The following is a 24853-nucleotide window of genomic DNA, read 5'->3' on the forward strand; positions in this document are numbered from 1 at the left end:
GTGTGTGCAAGCCGTACGTAATCTTACGCTCCTTGTACTTCATCCCTGCTAAGATCGGAATTTCAAAGAGTGCGTTCCAGTCAACAATGTCAAATGCTTTTTCTAAGACTACAAATACTGTAAACGTAGATTTCTCTTTGTTTAATCCATCTCCTGACAGGTGTGAAAATTATTAAACTATTAGTTTAATATATCATGGTTGCAAAATACTAACAAGAATTCATTACAGAAGGAAGAGAAAACTGATGGAAGCTGAACCTCGGGGAAGTTCAATTTGGCTTTCGGAGAAATGTAGGAAGACGCGAGGCAATCATGAGCCTACGACGTATCTTATACGATAGGTTAAGCAAAGGTAAACCTACGTTTAAAGCATTTGTAGACTTAGAGAAAGCTTTTAAGAATGTTTACTGGGGTACTCTCATTGAAATCGGGGTGAAATACAGAGAGCGAAAGGCTATTTACAACTTTTACAGAAACCAAACGGCAGTTACAAGAGTAGAGAGACGTGAAGGGGAACAGTGGATGAGAAGGGAGTGAGACAGGGTTTTAGCCTATCCCCGATGTTATTCATCCTTCAGCAAGCCGTAAAGAGATGAACACAGTAAGCAGGTTCAGAAGGATGGAAGTTGCACTTAGTATTCGGAGATAAACAGGCTTGCACAGAAGAGAGTAGCACCAAAAGCGACATCAAACCAGTCTTCGGACTAAAGGCAACAACAACAACAGCAACTACCCATCTTTTAAGATAGTTCGTAGGGTCAGTATTACATTACGCGTTGCATAGTTACTCCGGAACCCAAATTGATTTTCCCCGAGGTTGCTTTCTATCAGTTTTTCCACTCTTCTCTAAATAATCTGAGCAACAATTTTGCAATTATGATTTGTTGAACCTGTCAGCACTTATTATCTTTGGAATTTGAATTATTACATAATTCCTGATGTCTGAGGGTATTTCTCCGATCTCATCATATCTTCCACAAGACGCGGAACAGTTTTGTCACCAGTAAAACATCTGATTTATTAAGGAATCTAGCCTGCATGTGTAAAAACAGCTTCAAACGTGTATTTTACAAATGAGCTAATGTGTTAAGTATTTCATTTTCAACATGCAAGTGTGAAAAAAGCTTACGAAAGGTTTGAAATCATGGTTAAAGTTTGCTGGAAGTGACTAAATGCTCTCATGATGAAATAATGACGAATATAGTCCGATAATTTGCACTCGATTTTAATCAAAATCTCGTTTTTCACCCGTTGAAATGTTTACGATGCCGTACCTCCTGAACTTTGGGTCGTGCAACGATATAATTGTGCAGGAACATTGAATGACGTATATAGATACTGTCTGCAAAGTCTGTTGCGGAAAGAGTTAATAGTAAAGAAGTAATAAAGTAAAACTTCATGACTGATGATGAAGTCTGAATGCACAAACAGCAAAAATCTAGTAAGAGATGAACTTTTTCCCTTTGCCACTTATTTTATTTGAAAGGGGGGGGGGGGGGTGGGAATGTCGGCAAAAAAATCTTTCGTAAAGGTTTAAAATTTTTCGGAAGTTGGAAAGTGCTCTCATTCTCAAATATCTCATTCCGGATGTTTGCGTGCCGTCAGTTATACTGGCTCAAGATAAACAGTTTCTAACTATACTACCAGTCTTATTGAGTTAAACGTTTAACGCAAGATTATACCTCTTAATGGGTGGATTATGACAGATATTTAAGCTTTTAAATATAGTCAACAAGTACGGGAAATATTGAAAATCGAGTTTTTGTTACCGCTGGAAGCTGTTAGATACGCAACCTGCAATTGGTATTGGGTTGCGCTACAGCGATATAGCAATGCCAGCTCTCCCAAGGATTTCAATAACTGAGGGAATGTCTCTTCGATTTAGGTCTTTCAGTGCCCTGTCAACATTTTCTTGCACTATCTAATCTCCCATTTCTTCATCCAACTCTTTCTATGGCACTGTTTTCGTTTCCAAAGCCCATCTAAGTATCCCTTCCACGTTTCAGCTTTCCCTTCTTTTTTATGGACAATCATCATCGCCAATAAAGAAGATATTTTGGTAAACTTCACCCCTTTTACATGTGGTTGCAGTACCTGAATTTCTGTATCTCTGCACATAGTGGTAACCAGTACCACAAATTACGGTATGGTCACCATATGCGCATACATCATGCCACGTAGTCATCAGCAAAGACGTCTCTCTCTGCAGTAACAGGTTATTTCACTGATACGTAAGTGCTGTCTCTGGCGTTGCAAATAAAGGGAGACACGGGCCGATTTGCAGGCTGCGTTCACCGCACGACGGTCCGGTCAGTTGCGCAGTGTAGAGAACCTTTGTAATCATTAAGACGACTTAGGAAAGGGTTTGCAAGTAAGTCCGAGAAAATTATAACTACCTTCAAAAACACATCGTAATACTGCTACAGACGCACCGACGGTGTGTGCTTTTCCATTGCGTTGTCCTGAATGAGAAATCATAGATCCTTTCCTTAGTTGTTTTTCTCCGATGAAAGATAATATATTTTTTCATCAATTAGTTTTGCAGCTCTTGCAGTAGCCGCGTTTGCAAACAAAATTATTGGACATCAGGTTCTCCTTTTACGCGAAGAAACCCAAATATGTTCCGTTAACAGCACATCACACACATGTTTCAAGCCATGCACAAGCTTTTGATAAAACTTCAGAGGGTTTTCAGAACCCCAACATGGATTGTTCTGCGAGTTCACATGCCCCGATAAAAGCAGACATGCTTCATGAGAAAGAACTCCGCCCTGATAGAGCCCGCACGGTGGCTCAGCGTGTTCGGTCAGAGGGCTGGTTGGCCTCTGTGTAAAAAAAAAACACTGAGTGGAAGGACAAGTAAACGAACTTTAACGGAACGGATGTCGTGTGACGTCCGCAACGACCAAACACAGGGAAGCGTCCTGGGACCTCTGCTGTTCCTGTCCACACTCCTGGAAATGGAAAAAAGAACACATTGACACCGGTGTGTCAGACCCACCATACTTGCTCCGAACACTGCGAGAGGACTGTACAAACAATGATCACACGCACGGCACAGCGGACACGCCAGGAACCGCGGTGTTGGCCGTCGAATGGCGCTAGCTGCATAGCATTTGTGCACCGCCGCCGTCAGTGTCAGCCAGTTTGCCGTGGCATACGGAGCTCCATCGCAGTCTTTAACACTGGTAGCATGCCGCGACAGCATGGACGTGAACCGTATGTGCAGTTGACGGACTTTGAGCGAGGGCGTATAGTGGGCATGCGGGAGGCCGGGTGGACGTACCGCCGAATTGCTCAACACGTGGGGCGTGAGGTCTCCACAGTACATCGATGTTGTCGCCAGTGGTCGGCGGAAGGTGCACGTGCCCGTCGACCTGGGACCAGACCGCAGCGACGCACGGATGCACGCCAAGACCGTAGGATCCTACGCAGTGCCGTAGGGGACCGCACCGCCACTTCCCAGCAAATTAGGGACAGTGTTGCTCCTGGGGTATCGGCGAGGACCATTCGCAGCCGTCTCCATGAAGCTGGGCTACGGTCCCGCACACCGTTAGGCTGTCTTCCGCTCACGCCCCAACATCGTGCAGCCCGCCTCCAGTGGTGTCGCGACAGGCGTGAATGGAGGGACGAATGGAGACGTGTCGTCTTCAGCGATGGGAGTCGCTTGTGCCTTGGTGCCAATGATGGTCGTATGCGTGTTTGGCGCCGTGCAGGTGAGCGCCACAATCAGGACTGCATACGACCGACGCACACAGGGCCAACACGCGGCATCATGGTGTGGGGAGCGATCTCCTACACTGGCCGTACACCTCTGGTGATCGTCGAGGGGACACTGAATAGTGCACGGTACATCCAAACCGTCATCGAACCCATCGTTCTTCCATTCCTAGACCGGCAAGGGAACTTGCTGTTCCAACAGGACAATGCACGTCCGCATCTATCCCGTGCCACCCAACGTGCTCTAGAAGGTGTAAGTCAACTACCCTGGCCAGCAAGATCTCCGGATTTGTTCCCCATTGAGCATGTTTGGGACTGGATGAAGCGTCGTCTCACGCGGTGTGCACGTCCAGCACGAACGCTGGTCCAACTGAGGCGCCAGGTGGAAATGGCATGGCAAGCCGTTCCACAGGACTACATCCAGCATCTCTACGATCGTCTCCATGGGAGAATAGCAGCCTGCATTGCTGCGAAAGGTGGATATACACTGTACTAGTGCCGACATTGTGCATGCTCTTTTGCCTGTGTCTATGTGCCTGTGGTTCTGTCAGTGTGATCATGTGATGTATCTGACCCCAGGAATGTGTCAAAGTTTCCCCTTCCTGGGACAATGAATTCACGGTGTTCTTATTTCAATTTCCAGGAGTGTATATAAATGACCTGGGTGACAATCTGAGCAGTTCTCTTAGGTTGTTCGCAGATGATGCTGTAATTTATCGTCTAGTAAGGTCATCCGAAGACCAATATCAGTTGCAAAGCGATTTAGAAAAGACTGCTGTATGGTGTGGCAGGTGGCAGTTGACGCTAAATTACGAAAAGTGTGAGGTGATTCACATGAGTTCCAAAAGAAATCCGTTGGAATTCGATTACTCGATAAATAGTACAATTCTCAAGGCTGTCAATTCAACTAAGTACCTGGGTGTTAAAATTACCAACAACTTCAGTTGGAAAGACCACATAGATAATACTGTGGGGAAGGCGAGCCCAAAGGTTGCGTTTCATTGGCAGGACACTTAGAAGATGCAACAACTCCACTAAAGAGACAGCTTACACTAAACTCGTTCGTCCTCTGTTAGAATATTGCTGCACGGTGTGGGATCCTTACCAGGTGGGATTGACGGAGGACATCGAAAGGGTGCAAAAATGGCACCTCGTTTTGTATTATCATGTAATAGGGGAGAGAGTGTGGCAGATATGATACGCGAATTGGGATGGAAGTCATTACAGCAAAGACGTTTTTCGTCGAGGCGAGATCTTTTTACGAAATTTCAGTCACCAACTTTCTCTTTCGAATGCGAAAATATTTTGTTGAGCCCAACCTACATAGGTAGGAATGATCATCAAAATAAAATAAGAGAAATCAGAGCTCGAACAGAAAGGTTTTGGTGTTCGTTTTTCCCGCGCGCTGTTACGAAGTGGAATGTTAGAGAGATTGTGAACCCTCTGCCAAGTACTTAAATGTGAATTGCAGAGTAGTCACGTAGATGTAGATGAAAAAAAAGAAGATAGCTGAGTGGTCAGCGTGACGGATTGACGCCCTACGGGCCCGGCGTCGATTCCTGGCTGGGTCGGAGATCTTCTCCGCCCAGGGACTGGGTGTTGTGTTGTCTTCATCATCATTTCATCCCCATCCGCCGCGCAGGTCGCCAAGTGTGGCGTCGAATATAATAAGACCTGCACCAAGGTGACCGGACCTGCCCCGCAAGGGACCTCCCGGCCAATGACGCCAAACGCTCGTTTCCATTTTTTCCATGAGAAAGAAAAGATCGTTTCAAGATCAACGTCTCCAGTCAAGCGCATACTGCCATAGACTTTGCAGGAGTGACATCGAGAGACAATATCTGAACTGAATCAGTCAACGTTCTACTGCCAGTAGGTATGGCTTCAGTTTGGGTTCATATATTGATCTGAAGAGACACTACAGACACCATTCCGAAGTACTAAATGGCTCAGCTATATTCTCGGACTTCCAGTGCTGCTCCAACCTCGTCTAAATTATTCTGTTGTCTTGGTGCTTTCCAAACCCTACCTTAGCCAGCAAGGTCACCAGATATCTTCCCAACTGTGGAAGTGTGGAGCATTATGGGCAGGGCCTTCCAACCATCTCAGGATAATGACGATCTAACGCACCAATTGGACAGAATTTGGCATGACACCCAGCAGGACATCCAACAACTCAATCAATCAATGCCAAACAGAGTGCCAGCCGTTGTGGTCGAGCAGTTCTTGGCACTGCAGTCCGGAACCGCACTGTTGCTACGGTCGCAGGGTCAAATCCTGCCTCAGGCATGGATGTTTGTAGTGTCCTTAGGTTAGTTAGGTTTAAGTAGTTCTAAGTCTAGGGGACTGATGATCTCAGATGTCAAGTCCCATAGTGCTCAGAGCCATTTGAACCATTTTGAACCAAACATAGTAACTGCTTGTATGATGGGCAGGTGGACCAACACATTACTGAATTGCTCAATTTTCCAGTTTTTCCGAAATTGTAATCATCTGTTTGTCTGTACATGTACATCTCATGTGCCAATATCCATCCCATTTGGATAGTTCTTTTGTGGTGATTCTGTTTTTTCTTAGTGTGTACAAAAACGAATAAGGCACAAGGCCCTGACAAAAGTACTAGATACTACAGTGAGTTGCAATAGGCACAACAAAAAGATTCACACAGCTATAGCTTTCGGCCATTAAGGCCTTTGTCAGCAGTCACACACACACACACACACACACACACACACACACACACACACACACACACAAACTCAACTTGCACACATGTCTGCAGTCTCAGAGAGCTGAAATCACACTGCAAGCAGCAGCACCAGTGCATGATGGGAGTGGTGACTGGGTGGGGGTAAGGAGAAGCGTGGGGTGGGGAGGGGGAGGGATGTATGGTGGGAGTGGCAGACATTGAAGGGTTGCAGTTTAGACGGAGGGCAGGAGAGAAGGTGTGGAGGGGGAGGTGGTAAGTAACCCTCCTGGCCTCAAACTTTGTTAGTCACTGTCCTCACCCATCCAGCCCTCACCCTGTTCCCATTCCAGCATTACACAGCCATCATTTCACCGCCACACCCAGTCTTTTAATTTCCTTTTATTTCTCACCTTTCCACTACTTACCCTATCCCTCCTCCATATCTTCTCCCCTGCCTTCTGTCTAAACTGCAACCCTTCACTGTCCGCCACTCCCACCACACTATCCCTCCCCCTCCCTGCACCAGCCTCTTCCTTACCCCCAACCAGTCGCCACTCCCATTATGCACTGATGCTGCTGCTCACAGTGTGATTACAGCTATCTGCAGAAGTGTGTGTGTGTGTACTGCTGACAAAGGCCTCAATGGCCGAAAGCTGTAATTGTGTGAATATTTTTGTTGTGCCTATCGCGACTCCGCATCTCCACTATATGATGAGTAGCAACTTTCCTTCTCTGGTATTGTTACATTCCATCCTGGATTTTCCATTGTTATATATTAAACTGAATGCGCCATTGAATCAGCCCCTATTTGAACTCTTGTTTATCTCGCATGCTGAACAGTCCCGCATGGTTGGGCAAGAGTTGAAGGTCACCCCTGTCTACGATAAGGGTAAAACGAATAGTTGCACATAATTACAGACCAATGTATGCATAGCGATGATGATTCTGGAGGGTTCAAGCTTCTCTTAAAGAACTGCATGGGTGAAAGGAGAACGACTCGGATGAAACACACTTGGCAAAAACACATCGCAGACACATGTGCAAAGAAACACACACACACACACACACACACACACACACACACACACACACACACACACACACACACCAAAACTGATTCCAGTATTAGTGGTGTAGTTCTGGAACCGTCCCATCGTTTAAATATTCAGCGTAGTGCTAAAGCAATGTAAAGTACGCCGAACTGGTAAAACCTATAGTGGGAAAGGCGAATGGAAGGTACATTTTGTCAGTAGGAGTCTGGGATGAAGCAGTGCTTTTGAAAAGAGAAACAACCAAGACAGTAGTCTGATCAACTGCAGTGTACTGGCCAAGCGTGACCATGACAACAGACATTTAATGAATTCTGAGACACGTTACTAGGTTTTTTTACAGGTGAGTATGGTCCACACCACAAGTCAAGCAAAAGTATTTGCTGAGATCACATGAAAAAGAGGGAGGAAGCTGACGCTGCTCTTGTAAAAGTCTGTTGGGTCAAAACAGAGAACCAGTGTTTGACTAAGCGTGTGTGACAGGTCTTCATCTTTTATCTCGCGTGTGAATTGTGAGAAGATAAGAGAGATTAGAGCGCGTACGGAGACGCATATACAATCATTTTGCCTCGCTCGACGCGCGAACGGAATAGGACGGAAAACCTTCGACATTAGTACAAAGTACTTCACTGGCTTGCGAAGTGAGTAAATAAGTAAAAATGTGGACCAAGGACAGTGCGAATATTGATAGAGCTGAGTGATTGAGAAACTGAGATGTAGACTGATCCCAACTGCCGGACGAGAATGACGGCTAATACTCCGCGAAAACCTGCTTAGAAAATTCCAGGAACAGGTAATGAGGGTGGTCAGAAGTAGTCTTCTTCCCACTACATGTGCCAACAGCAGGGACAGTGATAACCTCGTTTTCGTTAGAATGGGAGGGTACCCCACTACGACGCGTGTCCTTGTACCTGTGGTTCTTGCCAGTAGGGGTGGCCGAGCGGTTCTAGGCGCTACAGTCTGGAACCGCGCGACCGCTACGGTCGCAGGTTCGAACCCTGCCTCGGGCATGGATGTGTGTGATGTCCTTGGGTTAGTTAGGTTTAAGTTGTAAGTTCTACGGGACTGATGACCTCCGAAGTTAAGTCGTATAGTGCTCAGAGCCATTTGAACCATTTTCCTACCAGTATATCAGAGAGATTCATGACTACAGTTCCCTTAGTTCAAGGTCCCCCTCCACCCGCCTCCCCCTAGCTCCTTAACCGTTAACATATACTCCCTGAAGTCTCCTAAAGTACTGCAGTGTTCTATTTTTGCAAAACAAAATTACCTGTATCAAACACCATCCAGCAAACTACTAATAAGCAGATAAGCCAGAAAACCCAGCCCCGCGATGGCACTGATTGTATACATATATTTAATTTTGTATCTGTACATTTAACTGTAAACAAGACATGAGAAATAATTGTTTACTTTACTTATCTAAGCAATAGTGTGGTTTGTGATTTGTTGAAGTGAAGTAACTGGAATACCACACTGAAAAATTCTTCTTTTAGACGACTTATCTTCAACGTAAGTTCATCATAAGCTGATATTTTATAAGGTAGTACTCCCTCATTTTCTACCGTTAATAAATACGATACTGAATTCAAAAGCGGTGTTACGTCTCAGAAATGCGCAGCTACATATTGGACAATTCGTTATTAAAAAGCATACAAAATACTGACGCCATCGGCACTTGAGGGGAATAAAAAGTATTTAACATTATGCACGAAGAAATAAGTATGAGAAGAGCTTGTGCAAGACAGGTGCTGCATTTGGTGCAGCCCTCATTGTTATGCAGATGCGGTATATATGGCGACTTCAAGCCAGAAAGAAGGCCACGACCCAAGGAGTGGGTGGAATAAGCTGGTGGTCTCGCGCAAAAAGGCGAAGTATTTCACCTGGCTTCGAGGTAAAGGGCAGTGTTTTCTGGACTGCGGAAGGAGTGCCCCTGATTAGCTTCCAATGAATAAAAAAATTAACGGCTATTACGCAAGTTTTACGGGAAAATATGATAAAAATACTTGAGGACAACTGGAAGAGGAGGAAAGCAACAGAACATCAGTGCAATGCACCCTCCCACGAAAGAGCTTTGCCATTAGGAAATCTGGAGAATTTTCATTATAAATAATGGATATATCCACGCTGTTCACAAGATTTGGAAGCATCTGACCATTTATTACCACATTTAAAGAAATTTGTAGCTCGAAAAGTTTTGAGGACTATCAGTATGTTGTCGGAAAAATTCTGGAATAGCATAACAGAAGTGCAACTCCGTAAGGCAAAGACGTTGGACAACGGGATTTGTCCAGCACGCGGTCGGCGCCGTAAACTGCATTTCTGAGCGAAACCAGACTTTCATTGCCTGACTAAAATACAATACCCAGGATTTAAGTTGAGGACGGGAGGAGGAGGAGGTGGGAGGCAGCGCAACTTTATTACATTACTGGCCATTAAAATTGCTACACCAAGAAGAAATGCAGATGATTAACAGGTATTCATTGGACAGATATATTATACTAGAACTGACATGTGATTACATTATCACGCAATTTGGGTTCATAGATCCTGAGAAATCAGTACCCAGAACAACCACCTGTGGCCGTAATAACGGCCTTGATATCCCTGGGCATTGAGTCAAACGGAGCTTTGATGGCGTGTACAGGTACAGCTGCCCATACAGCTTCAACACGATACCACACGTCATCAAGAGTAGTGACTGGCGTATTGTGATGAGCCAGTTGCTCAGCCACCATTGACCAGACGGTTTCAATTGGTGAGAGATCTGGAGAATATGCTGCCCACGGCAGCAGTAGAATATTTTCTGTATTCAGAAAGGCCCGTACAGGACCTGCAAGATGCGGTCGTGGATTATCCTGCTGAAATGTAGGGTTTCGCAGGGATCGAATGAAGGGTAGAGCCACGGGTCGTAAGACATCTGAAATGTAACGTCCACTGTTCAAAGTGCCGTCAATGCGAACAAGAGGTGACCGAGACGTGTAACCAATGGCACCCCATACCATCACGCCGGGTGATACGCCAGTATGGCGATGACGAATACACGCTTCCAATGTGCGTTCATCGCTATGTCACCAAACACGGATGCGACCATCATGACGCTGTAAACAGAACCTGTGGTCTCCGAGCTGATAGTCCATGCTGCTGCAAACGTCGTCGAACTGTTCGTGTAGATGGTTGTTGTCTTGCAAAAGTCCCCATCTGTTGACTCAGGGATCGAGACGTGGCTTCACGAACCGTTACAGCCATGCCGATAAAATGCTTGTCATCTCGACTGCTAGTGCTACGTGGCCGTTGGGATCCAGCACGGCGTTCCGTATTACCCTGCCGAACCCACCGATTCCATATTCTGCTAACAGTCATTGGATCTCGACCAACGCGAGCAGCAATGTCGCGATACGATAAACCGCAATCGCGATAGGCTACAATCCGACCTTTATCAAAGTCAGAAACGTGACAGTACGCATTTCTCCTCCTTACACGTGGCATGACAACGTTTCACCAGGCAACGCCGGTCAACTGCTGTTTGTGTATGAGTAATCGGTTGGAAACTTTCCTCGAGTCAGCACGTTGTAGGTGTCGCCACCGGCGCCAACCTTGTGTAAATGCTCTGAAAAACTAGTATTAGCATATCACATCAACACCTTCCTGTCGGTTAAATTTCGCATCTGTAGCACGTCATCATCGTGGTGTAGCTATTTTAATGGCCAGTAGTGTAGTTATGCTGAGAATAACTAATCTATGTTTCACGACAAATGAATCCAGCTACTTTTGCTACTATTCAAGATCCATATTGAAGCTGACATGGTGAGAGTTCGGTTTGTGATTATGCTTGGGAGGAGAAGGCGGGAGGGAGGGGGGGGGGGAGGGTAGTAGTTGCCGTCCCGTTTTTGGGTACACCCTTGATAATTCTGGGAATCTTGTGCAGATTATATGACGCGCAATGCACTGTCACCCAAGTTCAGGTGCGAAGCAGGAAGTTTTCACGTGAACACTGAGTGACTCACTGCCAGCAGCTTTCCTTCAGCCAGGTGAGCCATGTGCATCGCTAACCGCCACCTGTTGCACTCGGACCCATTTACGCGTGCATTTCCATGCGATATTTCCTTTTTTCCTTCGGGTGTTGTATTCGATATTGCTCTCATATTTCGGGGGGTCACCCTCACTGGTCTCAGAAGAAACGAGTTATATCTCCGACGCTCGTGAACCTTGAAAACGCCGCAGTTTGGTTGGCCGCATCTTCTGCGCATTCGTGACGAGCAGAATTATTTCCCCTATTTTAATGTAGTGCAACAAAATTATTGAGAAATATACAATAACAACAATTTTACAACAGCTGTATGAAAACTTTAAGAATGGTTTGACTGAATCTCAGCGAAGTGTGGCAAGATTTATGATTCTCGCAAAAATTGCTAGATAAGAAAAAAGAATGCACGGAGTGAACAAATGACACGCATTCAGAACTGTGCACTGATATAAAGTTATGGACTTCATGAAATATGAATACGCTATCCTTGATTATTTGATTAATGCTTCAATGGTTCAAATGACTCTGAGCCCTATGGGCCTTAACTTCTGAGGTCATCAGTCCACTAGAACTTACAACATCAGTCCACTAGAACTTACAACTACTTAAACCTAACTAACCTAAGGACATCACACACATCCATGCCCGAGGCAGGATTCGAACCTGCGACCGCAGCGTTAGTGCGGTTCCAAACTGGAGCGCCTAGGAACCGCTCGGCATTTGATTAATGGGCCACAGAAATGGTTATATCCTAGAAGCACCCTGAGTAATAATGGGAGGGCTTATACAACGAAGCGAACGCTTTACGGCCGGTGGAATGTAAGTCAGGGTCCACTCTTCGATTAATTGACAAGAGGCAGCTGCTTGTTTAGCAAACGATTGACGGCAAAATGTTTCTGCGATTCGTAGTGGTACTGTGCTATCAAAACCTACAATTCATGAAGTGGTAACTGTTGAAATTAAGCTGTCTGCGTGGAAGAAGGGGCCTAACAACGAAACATCCATTTCTCGAACACTGAATACTACTTACTATTTGTAAGGAGTTTCGTTCGGACGCTAGTCTTTGAATAGGAAATCTTTACACCCTGCGTTAGTACGGAGTATCTCGGTAGGGGAAGTGAGAGGACTAAACTGAATTTTTCATTTATTAGTGGCATTCATCGGTAACAGTAGCTATGTATCTTCTGAAACACTTGAAAAAATCTACTTTAATATTCTGATGTATAATTGACATGAGTGGAGCTTTTCAGAAGGTTTGTCTATTCAAGACAAGAATTTAGTAAAGGGTGCGTGGTGTAGCAATTTTAATGGCCAGTAGTGTAATAAAGTTGCGCTGCCTCCCACCTCTTCCTCCCCTCCACAAACTTAAATCCTGGGTATTGTATTTTAGTCGGACAATGAAAGTCTGGTTTCACTCAGAAATGCAGTTTACGGCGCCGACCGCGTGCTGGACAAATCCCGTTGTCCAACGTCTTTGCCTTACGGAGTTGCACTTCTGTTATGCTATTCCAGAATTTTTCCGACAACATACTGATTGCCCTCAAAACTTTTCGAGCTACAAATTTCTTTAAATGTGGTAATAAATGGAAGTCAGATGCTTCCAAATTTTGTGAACAGCGTGGATATATCCATTATTTATAATGAAAATTCTCCAGATTTCCTAATGGCAAAGCTCTTTCGTGGGAGGGTGCATTGCACTGATGTTCTGTTGCTTTCCTCCTCTTCCAGTTGTCCTCAAGTATTTTTATCATATTTTTCCGTAAAACTTGCGTAATAGCCGTTAATTTGGTGCTAAGGTCATCAGCCCCTAACTTCCACACTACTTATCCTAAATTAGCCTAAGGACAAACACACACACCCATGCCCCAGGAGGACGAGAATCTGCGCCGCACAGTCTATGACTAAAGCGCCCCAGAATACCTACCAAACTGTACCCTAACAAGAACATAACTTTCACTTAAGCAGTAAAAAAGTAATTAAAATTTTGTAGCTTCATTAGCAGTAGTCTACTCCCAGACTGTCAACAGTGGTGAAGTTTTTATTTTTTTTGTTACCATACAAGAAGAAACTTCAATGATCCACAGTTTTTTCAATTTTCTTGGTTCAAAATATATAAATTAACTTACTTCTATCAAAATGGCGCAACATGCCGTTACATACTGATCTAGTAACACATTTACCACACACTTCTTCGATTTTTTAAATACTAGTTTCTCCAGCGTACTACACAGGTAACAGAAAAATAATCGTGGTTTTATGGAGTTTACAATTTTGAGGACGGTCTACAAGAAACCGCATATCTTTTTGGTGAACCATCTGCTAAAGGCTCCGCTAACAGCATAGTTTCAATAGCCTCACGAACCACAGTTTCACTTTCGCCTCTCTGTCTACCCCTACACACCACCTAAGCCCCTACGCGCAGTATTTCATCCTGTGACACGAAGAACCGTCACACTCCATGGCCTCTACAGCGCGAGTTTAACTTGTGTCTCTCTGTCCGTCGCTCCGGTATCTATTCTGTGCGATATCAAGAGCCGCCAGCGCACAGCTGAGGTATTTTCAGATCCGGAGACCACACACGGCAAGCAGCTGGCTCCTTTTTGCACGTCCTTGGAGTGACCTCGAATCGCCCTCTGTGTGCACGCAGCCATCGATCCACTTTCATCCACCTGTCTGCCGCCGGCTTGCTTTACCCTCCGGTGCGTGTCCTGCGTGAAAGTGGGTCAGATAATCGTCGCAGTGCGCGCACGCACCTACGTCGCCTACAGCTGGCGGAGCCCGAAACGAGCCCTTACGCACACTTGCCACTAGGTTAACGACACATTACGCCCAGCAAAATGCACCGCTTTTGTCTTTTTGTACAGCAGCCTCGGCTGTCCAGTGGACTTCTATATATTTTTTGAATACGCCTAACGACACAAGGGATCAGTAAAAGCAGCCACGTTTCTTGCTGTTGTTCATTTTCCCTATTTACAAGAGTGAATAACGTTGTGTAACTGTATACAGCAGGCAATATTACGTGCTTAATAATGCTGCTGTTATTAAGCGGTCACAGAGGTCTGTTGCATGATCTGGTGTGTTCACACTGACTCGGGTTATGACTACATTACTTGCGACAACCTTCTCGAGGTAGTTGTAGCTGCTTTGGATCACTAAACGGCAATGGCCACGAGCGTCATATCACAATTTTAAAGTCAATTACTGGATGAAGTTTGAGTCGATATACTCAAGAGCCTAACCGACGGCAGTAGAAGGATGGCAAAAAACTATCACTTCCCTTTGCTCAAATGGCTGAAAATTAAATTTCCTTGGCCATATTATTGGTTGAAATGGCTCTGAGCACTATGGGACTTAACATCTGAGGTCATCAGTCCCCTAGAACTTAGAACTACTTAAATCTAACTAACCTAAGGACATCACACACATCCATGCCCGAGGCAGGATTCGAACGTGCGACCGTAGCGGTCGCGCGGTTCCGGACTGAAGCGCCTGGAACCAATCGGCCACAGCGGCTGGCGCCATATTATTAAGACGAATAAAAAGTAAAACGTGATCTACAGCTCGTCCTATATCTGCTAAACTAGCTGACAATTCAGATGGCAAACATATAATGAAACGTAAACGGTTACAAAATCAGAATTGGGTCAGAAAATCGCGCAGTTAGTGTTTGGTTGCAGTAGGCATATAGTGGTGTGGAGTCTCCACTTAAATGACGGCACCTGAAACGACAGTGCCAGTACGTAGCCGAGCTACTGAGTATCTCCGCGCCACGAGAGGGGTCACAGGAAGTCTCTACGCCATTGGCAGGTCTTTAATTTCCAGGAGTTTGTTGCCTCATATAGAAGGCCAGTGTTCGTGTCCAAGGGGTGACACAATCTCCTCGAAGTAATGGTTACAAATGCAGTATCGAAAGACGCACCTTCAACGATCAGCGGACTCTACTAGTGCACGTGGGATAGGTCAAGGCGGTGAACGAAGATCGGCCGCAGTGGAAGGCCGTCACTTTCAGCTGTTCACAACAGATTTCACACACGGCGCTAGAGGACGCCGGTCCCTTATCGCAATCGCAGCACCCAGCAGAGGGCAGAATTAGTGAGCGAAGTTGGCTGGTGCGGCACTTACCGAGAGCAGACGACTCAGTGCAGAAGGTAGGACAACCCACAACCTGCCAGGAACGGTCGCGCACGGCTACTGAGCCGAGGTAACAGCTGATAGGCGGCAAACTGGCACGACAGCCAGGGCACCGGCGGGGCAGGCACGGCTCAGCGAATCGCGGCGCTTGGATCCGGCCGCTGGAGTGACGTCACGCACCAGCCGGTTCGCGCAAGCGGTGTGTCCGCTCTGTAGTGCGAACACGCCTTCGTTCTAAATACGGTGAGTGGCCTCTTCACAGGAAGGGAACGGTATATCCAGATAAATCGTAGCTCGTAAATCTTAGCGACAGTCCTCAGCTGCGATAACAGGTGTACTGTGACAAGTGAATACAGTTTTCTTATCGGTATTACTCGTCCTTTCAGTGCTCAGAAGATTTCCAGAAAATACAGCAGAAGTTAAAATTGTTAGCTACTCTTGTGCTGGGACGGCTGAGCAGCCGAACTTTCTAATACCGCAGCATCCGTGTGCTCGGGAGTTTTATTTGTACTTCGCCCGTCTACTGGTAGCTCTGCGTCATTATCGCCCGGCGACGCCTTGAATCGTAGTCTACGAAACACCTCGGGCTAAACAAAAGAATAATACTCTCTCAGGTTTTGGAGACTGCCAGAACGTAACAGATATGGTCATATTAACGACTGGGCATTTCCTTACGATTCCGATCGAATGAAGGAACTGATCCGGCCACCTGTGGCCGAGCGGTTCTAGGCGCTTCATTCCGGAACTGCGCTGCTGCTACGTCGCAGGTTCGAATCCTGCCTCGGGCATGGATGTGTGTGATGCCCTTAGGTTAGTTAGTCTAGGTGACTGATGACCTTAGATACTTAGGTCCCTTAGTGCTTAGAGCCATTTGAACCATTTTTTGAAGGAACTGAGGTCAGTAGTACATGCCAGAATGCTTGTATTAGTGAAGACATGTCCATCGCACAGTCTCTAATATCCACGTTCTACATTAATACACCATTGCAGTGCCGAAAGAGAATTTATGCGTTTCACGGATCATATTCGTGACAAATTGTACGGTGATTGACGTAAAGGAAGTTAAGGATTTAACATCTTGCCAAGCACGAGGTCATTAAAGACGAACACGAGCTCTAATTGAACAAGGTTGGGGAATTAATTCGATCGCGTTCTTTTCTAAGTAACCACCCCAGTGTGCGTCCCATTCAGGGAAATCGTTCAAACAAATCTTGATCAATGATAAGGAATTTGTACGTATTCCTCTCGAAAGCGAGTGGAGTGCCCTATAACCGATGCGTAACCTCGCTGGGTGAATATGAAACGTGAGATTTATTCAACTGTTACAATCGTCATCGTGGCTTATATATATGTAATTGACTGCTATTCATGTCTCTACAGTACACAACGAGGTATCGAGAAATCAGACCTTAATAAGCCATCAGTAACTGGAGTTATGACAACATGAAATCTGCATTGTCGAAGGAGATACTTCATGTATCTGCTTGCTACTGCGTCTCTCTAAAGCCTCTAATTTTAGTTTTTTTAAAAAAAGTAAGATAAGCTTCTATTGAATTTAGTTATATTGGGACGTTTTTGTTGCCTTATACACCAGTATGTTATGCGTCGAACATCTGTACACAAACACTAGCTATATTTAGTTTCGACATGAAAATGACACTCGAATCGTAAAAACATAATTCCACTTCAGGCAGAGCGGATAAATAACAAAAAAATGGTTCCAGTGGCTCTGAGCACAATGGGACTTAACATCTGAGGTCATCAGTCGCCTAGAACTTAGAACTACTTAAACCTAACTAACCTAAGGACATCACACACATCCATGCCCGAGGCAGGATTCGAACGTGCGACCGTAGCGGTCGCGCGGTTCGAGACTGAAGCGCCTAGCACCGCACGATCACATCAGCCGGCCGGGTAAAGAACCATACACACAGCGAAAAACTGATAACGATGACAGTATTCTAGCGAAAAGCTTTTTGCTGAGAGGAAAAATGAAGAGATACATAACATTAAACTTTATATAGACGCAGCACACCAATCTGAACCGGCAAGAACGTCCAAACGCAGCGGTATGCATGCATTTTGCGGTAAGAAGCCACTGGCGCACAACAGATGCAAACATTTTATATCGTCTCGATCTTATTTTATTTAGCGTACTCCACCACGCTAGCATCGAAATTATAATTTTTTCATAAATTCCTCGAGAATTATTTACAGAATAAGAGCCCCTGCATAGCCAACAGCTGCAATGTAAGAACGATATTGACAGCAAGCCGGACATGAAAAAAGACGCCATTCGCTGAGAAAAAATGTCAGTCAATACATTGAGTATGGAGAAACCATATTAAGCAGTCAGTTCTTAATAGTGCTGCTTTAATATCGCTTCCGAAATAGTGACGAGCTTTTCCCACTAGTCGATCCTTTGGCTCATAACGTCACTTGAATCATGACATTGGCTTTCTGACCTGGAAGGCGAGACGGATCGATCTTAGTAGGTTAACAACCGAACGCTTGAGACTCAAAAAGTAGAGTTAGGGCTCAAATCTGCCTACGGTTATCGCATCCATTTTAATATCAATAACCGCCGGGGACTAGTGCTAACGTAGCTTTTTTGCCCCCTCCTTTTTTCGACAGGACGAAGGATGATACTATCCCCCCCCCCCCCCCTCTTCCAAAAATGGTTGAGTCGCAGGAACGCGAACTCTAGCAAAAATTTAAAAATCAAGTTGAAATGTGTAAAGAGCAAGCCGAAGTAAGCTCTCACCTTCACATTGTTACTTCGCTGGACAGATCAATCAATCTCCAATTAGAGAGCAGTTTACGGACAAAGATGACCTGCATGTATTTAAATTTTAACAATAGCCTGTGCGCAGAGTGGCGCCATAAATTCCAACAAGCCCAAAAATAGCCACCGACTTTTAATAAGGGAAACAGAAAAGTTATTACAAATACAAAAAAGAAAAAAAGGATCATGCTAGTGTAGATAGACGAATTACTTAAGAAAGGTAGAAACAGTACGATATATATTTATGAAGGAAGTTATTAGGTATTTTAAAAGCGATAAATTGAAGTGCGTTGACACATAAATGGGCGTGCCACTTGCCAGTATTAAATTTAAACTGATGAGTAAGCAGGTACATATAGCCGTCAGTGAAGGGGGTTAAAGTGACATTTGGTAGCTTACGTACCACTCATGGTCCCCGAGACTAACGTACCTCAGTGTCGGAAAGAAAACTCGCCGAACTTCCTCCCGAGCCGCCTTTATCCCGTCGCGAATAGGCGCGGGCGCGAGTTTCCAAGGTGCCCTTGAGCGTACGGCGTGAGTCAAGCCAGCGGCGCGCGCCTCTGCTGCTCCTCTGCAACGGGACGCCGGCAGGCGCGAAGCGGCGGCGGGGAGCGCGACTGACTAGCGCGGTGCGCGCGGAGCTGAAACAGCTGAGCGGCGACACGCGACGCCGACTCGCGCGCTGACAGTTCGGGGAAAATGGACGCGGCGCGGCCACGCCTCCGGCCGTTGCGCCCTCGTTGCGTCAGCCGCAGCCGGCGCCGAGGTGCCGCTGTGACCACGTGCACGTAAGCCACCCTTCCCTTCCCTTCCCACCCTGCAGGCGCGCGGAACGCTGCGCTGGTCTCGTCACGTGCGCCACGCGCCGGTAAATGTGGAACTCCAGGAAGCGGCATGACGCGACGTCGGATGGCATACCGCAAAACTGCACGCGCTTGTGCAACTTCCGCACGACGATATCGAATTCCCATTACATTCTTCGTGTGATCTACCGTTAAATGCTCTGATACGTGTACGTCGTTAGTTACTCGCTCGACACCATAGTAAACGGTACAATGCGCTTCATTCCATTTTTAGTTGCTGCCTTATCACACGTACATCTGCATTTACGATCCGCGAACCTCTGCACACCGTTTGGAGGAGGGTACTTCGCACCTACATGAGCTATTTTTTTGGATTATCGTTGGAGCGAGAGAGAAAATAACTGACTGAGTCTTTGTACGCACACTATTCTCAGATTTCCGTTCCATTTCAGCTCTAGTTGCGAAGCTATTAGCTAATTACATTGTTATAAATATATGTCAATTACATAAAAAAGTGAGACGTATCGAAAATCCTCTGTATTTAGTTACGTATCAGTACAAGTAACATATACTTGAGAGAAGGCGAACTTCTTAGCCAAGATCGTTTGTAAACAACCTTAATTGTCGATTACCGGCTTCGAGGCATGTCTACCATTTTCATATCTCGGTAAAAGGTTATTTCATGTCTCCTACACCAGCTTAGCTGCAAAATTACTCTGAGAGACACGATGAACGATGCAACGGAAAGTCAAAGTTAAAATCGCAAGATACAGAGTAATTTGCCAAATCCTCGTGTTTCCTAGCACACACTACTGTCTACATTAGAGCCAGGGTACCGCTAGACTGCAATGAAGTACAAGCTGGTGTTTGATATGGAACACGAACATTTGGCGAATTACTCTGTATGCTGTGATTTTAAAAAGAATGTTCAAACGTGTGTGAAATCTATGGGGCTTAGCTGCTAAGGTCATCAGTCCCTAAGCTTACACACTACTTAACCTAAATTATCCTAAGGACAAACACACACACACCCATGCCCGAGGGAGGACTCGAACCTCCGCCGGGACCAGCCGTGTGGTAATTTTAACCTTACTTGCCGATGCATCGTTCAACTCTTCTCTCATACACCGAACAATGGTTTAGAAGGAGTACTTGAACAGTTGGTATACGAGACACGTACCAACCTTTTATAGAGATCTGAAGATGGTAACCATGCTTATCGAAACTGGTAGTCGACAATGAAGGTTGTGAACAAGCGATCTGGCCTAAGAAGTGCACCTCCTCTCAAATAATTATTACGGATTGCCGCTTACCACTCAAGGAGAGTCAACAAACAAATAATAGGGATGTTCAAAAAGTCTTTCCGCAGTGCCGTATGCCGCAGTGAAGATACCGAAATGAAACTCAATGAAATACAAGTTATTAATTTATTGAACATTCATTTTTATTTACAAATTTTCACTATATGTTGAAAGTGTCCCCCCTGTTGTTGAATACACAATTCAATTCGTCTAACCATATTTCCAAACACAAGCTGTAACATTTCTGCTGTAACATTTCTCCTGTAGCATTTCTTCTGTAACAGAAGCAGTGAAAGTGGATATTGCAGTTTTCAATTCATCGATGGATTTTAGACGGTTTGTATAGACAATTGCTTTCGCTGCACCCCAGAAGAAAACGTCTGGTGGTGTTAGGTCAGGCGATCGTGGAGGCCAAAGTCGCTGTGAAATTATGTGATCACCAAGCAGTGACATTGAAACGCTAGCTGCATGCGCGGTTGCACCATCTTGTTGAAAATAGCGTTTCAGTATTTCACTTAACACAAGTTCTCCTATGAATGGGTACAGAATATCACTGCAGTATCGTTGTGCGTTTATTGTTTCGTTGACAAATATGGGATCCACAATCCGACGTCTAGAAATTGCATCCAAACTCCTATTTTCACAGAGTGAAGTGGTTCCTTATGAATACACAATGGATTTGCAGGACTCCACATACGAGAATTTTGAGAGTTCAGTTACACGGATAAATGAAAACCACGCCTCGTCATTAAGAATATCCGTTCCATTTTGTTGCACGAAATTTTTGAACCATTGACAATAATGCAGTCTCTTGCCATGATCAGTATTTTTCAGTTCTTGCACAACTGTCACTTTGTATGGGAAAAATTCTAATTTTTCCTTACAGCTGTGTGGGCCATCCGACACTAACATCGATTTCCTGGGCGAGTTTTCTTACTGACTTGTACGGACTCATGGACATTTTATCGGGAATATCGAGTAGTTTATCCTCAGACAAAACGCTAGGACGACCACTTCTCGATGCATCTGTCACTGAACCCGTACTTCGAAATTTGTTAATGAAATCTCGCACAGTATCGCGATGTGGGAGTGTTGTCTCCGGGAAACCTGAATTAAATGTTTGACGAACTGAAACTGTGTAATTACCGCCAGCTTTGAACACTTGTTCGACTAAAAACAGACGTTCTTCAATGGTTAGCATATTAACAGCGACAAACTAAACAAACGAACAAAAGAACTAAACTTAAACGTTCACGTCAACACGTAACGACACACACCAAAGATACTACTGACGCTAGTTGAGAAACGAAACAGTGGAATGTTGGGAGAGTCCACTTGAAGTGAAGTAACCCAGGCAGGTGAACAAGCATACGGCACTGCGGAGAGACGTTTTGAACACCCCGTATAAACAAATGAATTTTCGTGTTCTGGTGCTGAGGATTCTCACGTGTGCTGCTCGAGATAAACGAGAGAAGCAGGAGTGTTGGGTACGCTACCTCGTACTCTGACACTTTAAATGACATGACAAGAGCCAGAAGCAAGTCTTACTTCATCTAAATATTTCCAGTTGAGTGCTGTGATACGCTCTTAACCTGTTTTGATGAGTGTACTAAATGATTCAAATGGCTCTGAGCACTGTGGGACTTAACTGCTGTGGTCATCAGCCCCTAGAACTTAGAACTACTTAAACCTAACAAACCTAAGGACAACACACACATCCATGCCCGACGCAGGATTCGAACCTGCGACCGTAGCGGTCGCGAAGCTCCAGACAGTAGCGCCTAGAACTGCTCGGCCACTCCGGCCGGCGATGAGTGTACTGACATGCAACAGTGCATCTATGATTATTTTAATGGCTGCTGTCATGCTTCTTTCCTACCGACTCCAATGGCAGAAGTAGTATTCTGAAACCAGTCGCACTCGCTGCTTTAGTGAGATTCCCTTAAGGTGCACTTCTCCAGATCTCTCCTGCTAAATCGCCCTCCATACTACTGGTGTGATTTTCCAGAAGTTTACCACCCAACTTTCAATCTTTTACTTCCCGGTCCTTATCTCTGCTATAGACACGAGCTCGCATTTATTCATTTTGGAACAGAAATACCAGGTGGCAACGCTCTGAGTCGTTTTGCATTTCCTTACGGCCGTCCACCGGCGATATTTTCATGCAGATGGCAACACCATGAGGTAACAGAGTGAAGCTGCCTTAGTCAATAAAGCTTTCATGCACACTGAGAACGTAAGGACTGTTCGTACTTCGGAACACGCTCAACGTCTGGATCACAACTTTTTATCACCGAGTACCTGTTTCAATGTGCGCTGCAGATCATCTTCAGGTATAAACTGGAACACAAGAAAGGCAACAACACTAAAAAAAATACGAAAGTGTGATATTAGAAACGTTACGATCGAAAGTTTTAACAAATTATTACGAGCCCACACATACCTGGCGTCTCCACGATCAGTTTTGCAACTAACGTTAAATACAAGCTTGCGGTGGGAGAGTCGTACAGCCCTGTGCGTAACTCATGGGGTCGTGTATTAGAACAGTATAGGAGAGATTCCTCCACCATAAAATGAAAATAATGAATAAAAACTAATTAGAAGGCAAGTTATTGTAAGACATTTCAGAACAAATGATGGGTTACAGAAGAAAAGATAAATCCATTTAATAAACAACCTCACAGTACATTACGCATTGCACATTTTTGTTATTTTTTATGCATTTTAAAAGACAGTGTAAACTTATCAGACGTGTCTATTTTGCACATATGGAATCCTACGTCTGTCAAAATACTACTTTAAGAATTTGCCTTTATTTTAATAAATACAATCACAGTAAAGACCTTTAAGTTTGGAAAGGAGAGAAAAAATAAATCTAATTACAAAAATAAATGCAGCTTTTAGGAGAAAATTACTACAAGTGAACGACAATGGCAAAGAATAATAGTTTGAGAAAACGTATTGGCCTCTAGTGTGCGCTACAGTTTTTCAGCCAAAATGTCTTCGAACCAGTCACGGAGCGGAAACAGAAGAATCCTCGTATAAACTGCCAAAAAACGTATCCACCACTGTTTCGCGGGAAGTGGTGCGGTAAGTTATTTCTCTGAAGGTGCACGAAGGAAATTGGCACCGAAGCAATCACAAACCTTACGAAAATCTTGTTAACTGTATCTGTGAAAGGCACAGTGTATTCACATTATTTTGAGAGGTACAGACGAAGTCTGTGGAGTAAGCTCGTGACGGAACTATCGGCTTTTCTATTGGCCTTGCCACTAGGAGGTGGCCGGCCTCTTGCCGAAGCCGCCTTTAACTCCGGGCATGATCGTCGGACCCTCGATACTTAACTGATAGCAAGCAGGGCTGCTGATAAAATATCGATATACCTATACAACCAGATAATATCGATATAGCTGTATATCGGCATGTTGATATAAAAATGTCATCATCGAGTGATATTTTTCTTTTATATTATAGTTTTTTCTCAATTTTCGGCAAATGTTTGAAATTTTTCTTTTGATATTGTAGTAGAACATAAATTTACTTTCACTGTGTTAAGGGGTCTTACTACCTTTTGGGCTTACATCACGTCCGGTCTCTCCTTGACTCTGTGAAGGAAGTATAAGTGGCAGTGCGGGTGGCGGTGTGAATGATGTAACAAGACTCCCAATGTTAAGAAATAGGACACCGGTTACGTTGAAATAATTTTAAAGTAGCTAGTTCGCTATTTCTTGATATTGGCATTCTTCAAAAACAGTCACTGAAAATCTAAATGACGAGATTATTCTTTGCGGCGGGTGGAGACGTTTGAGAGGCAATGACGCTCGGCGCTACTAGCAGAAACTGCAACGCTTAGCTTCACCTCGCCATTTTCATACATCAGCATGAAAAAAGGGTTATTTCGACATGTATCAGATGACGAACTAAAAAAGATAAGGCTTAGACGTTAACTGGAATGAAATATATCATAACAATACACTATGTACACAGCTGTTAATTAACGACATAACAGTCAACCAAAAAAGTATTGTAATACAAGCTTTTCATCTGCACAAAGTTCCAAAATTAACTTACATATTTTCAAATTGTGTGTTTTAGTTTCAATTCTTGCTCTAAGGGGGAAAGGTAGGCTGCTACCTTATCGATGTGCAGAATGTCTAATTATAAATCAGTACTTAAACATACAACTCTAAAACCAGAAGTATATTTGCAATGTGCAGCCGATATTTTTATGGTCTGGTACGTCGATATTTCTCTTACGATATATCAATTCCTTTTGTTGGTTCAAGAGAGCGGAGAACGTCGCTTTTAAATATCGATATGTCGGATAACCGAAATGTTTAAAAATATC

At 44.6% G+C, this 24853-nt stretch overlaps 1 protein-coding gene across 5 annotated transcripts in view; it reads right to left on the bottom strand.

Annotated features, from left to right (window-relative positions):
* Positions 1-24853, bottom strand: part of LOC126266619 (L-lactate dehydrogenase) — a 291594-nt gene that overhangs the window by 60205 nt on the left and 206536 nt on the right. The window contains exon 1 of one of the 5 annotated variants that reach the window (XM_049970966.1): positions 18805-18908. The exons of 2 other annotated variants lie outside the window; for them this stretch is intronic. In XM_049970966.1, coding sequence (XP_049826923.1) covers positions 18805-18811 — 7 coding nt within the window. In that variant the 5' untranslated portion in view covers positions 18812-18908. Of the gene's footprint in view, positions 1-15607; positions 15712-18804; positions 18938-24853 lie in introns of those variants that run through there. 2 more of the 5 variants (XM_049970970.1, XM_049970969.1) reach the window with 2 other exon arrangements.

Source organism: Schistocerca gregaria, chromosome 4 (assembly GCF_023897955.1).
Source record: "Schistocerca gregaria isolate iqSchGreg1 chromosome 4, iqSchGreg1.2, whole genome shotgun sequence".
NCBI classification, from domain to species: domain Eukaryota; kingdom Metazoa; phylum Arthropoda; class Insecta; order Orthoptera; family Acrididae; genus Schistocerca; species Schistocerca gregaria.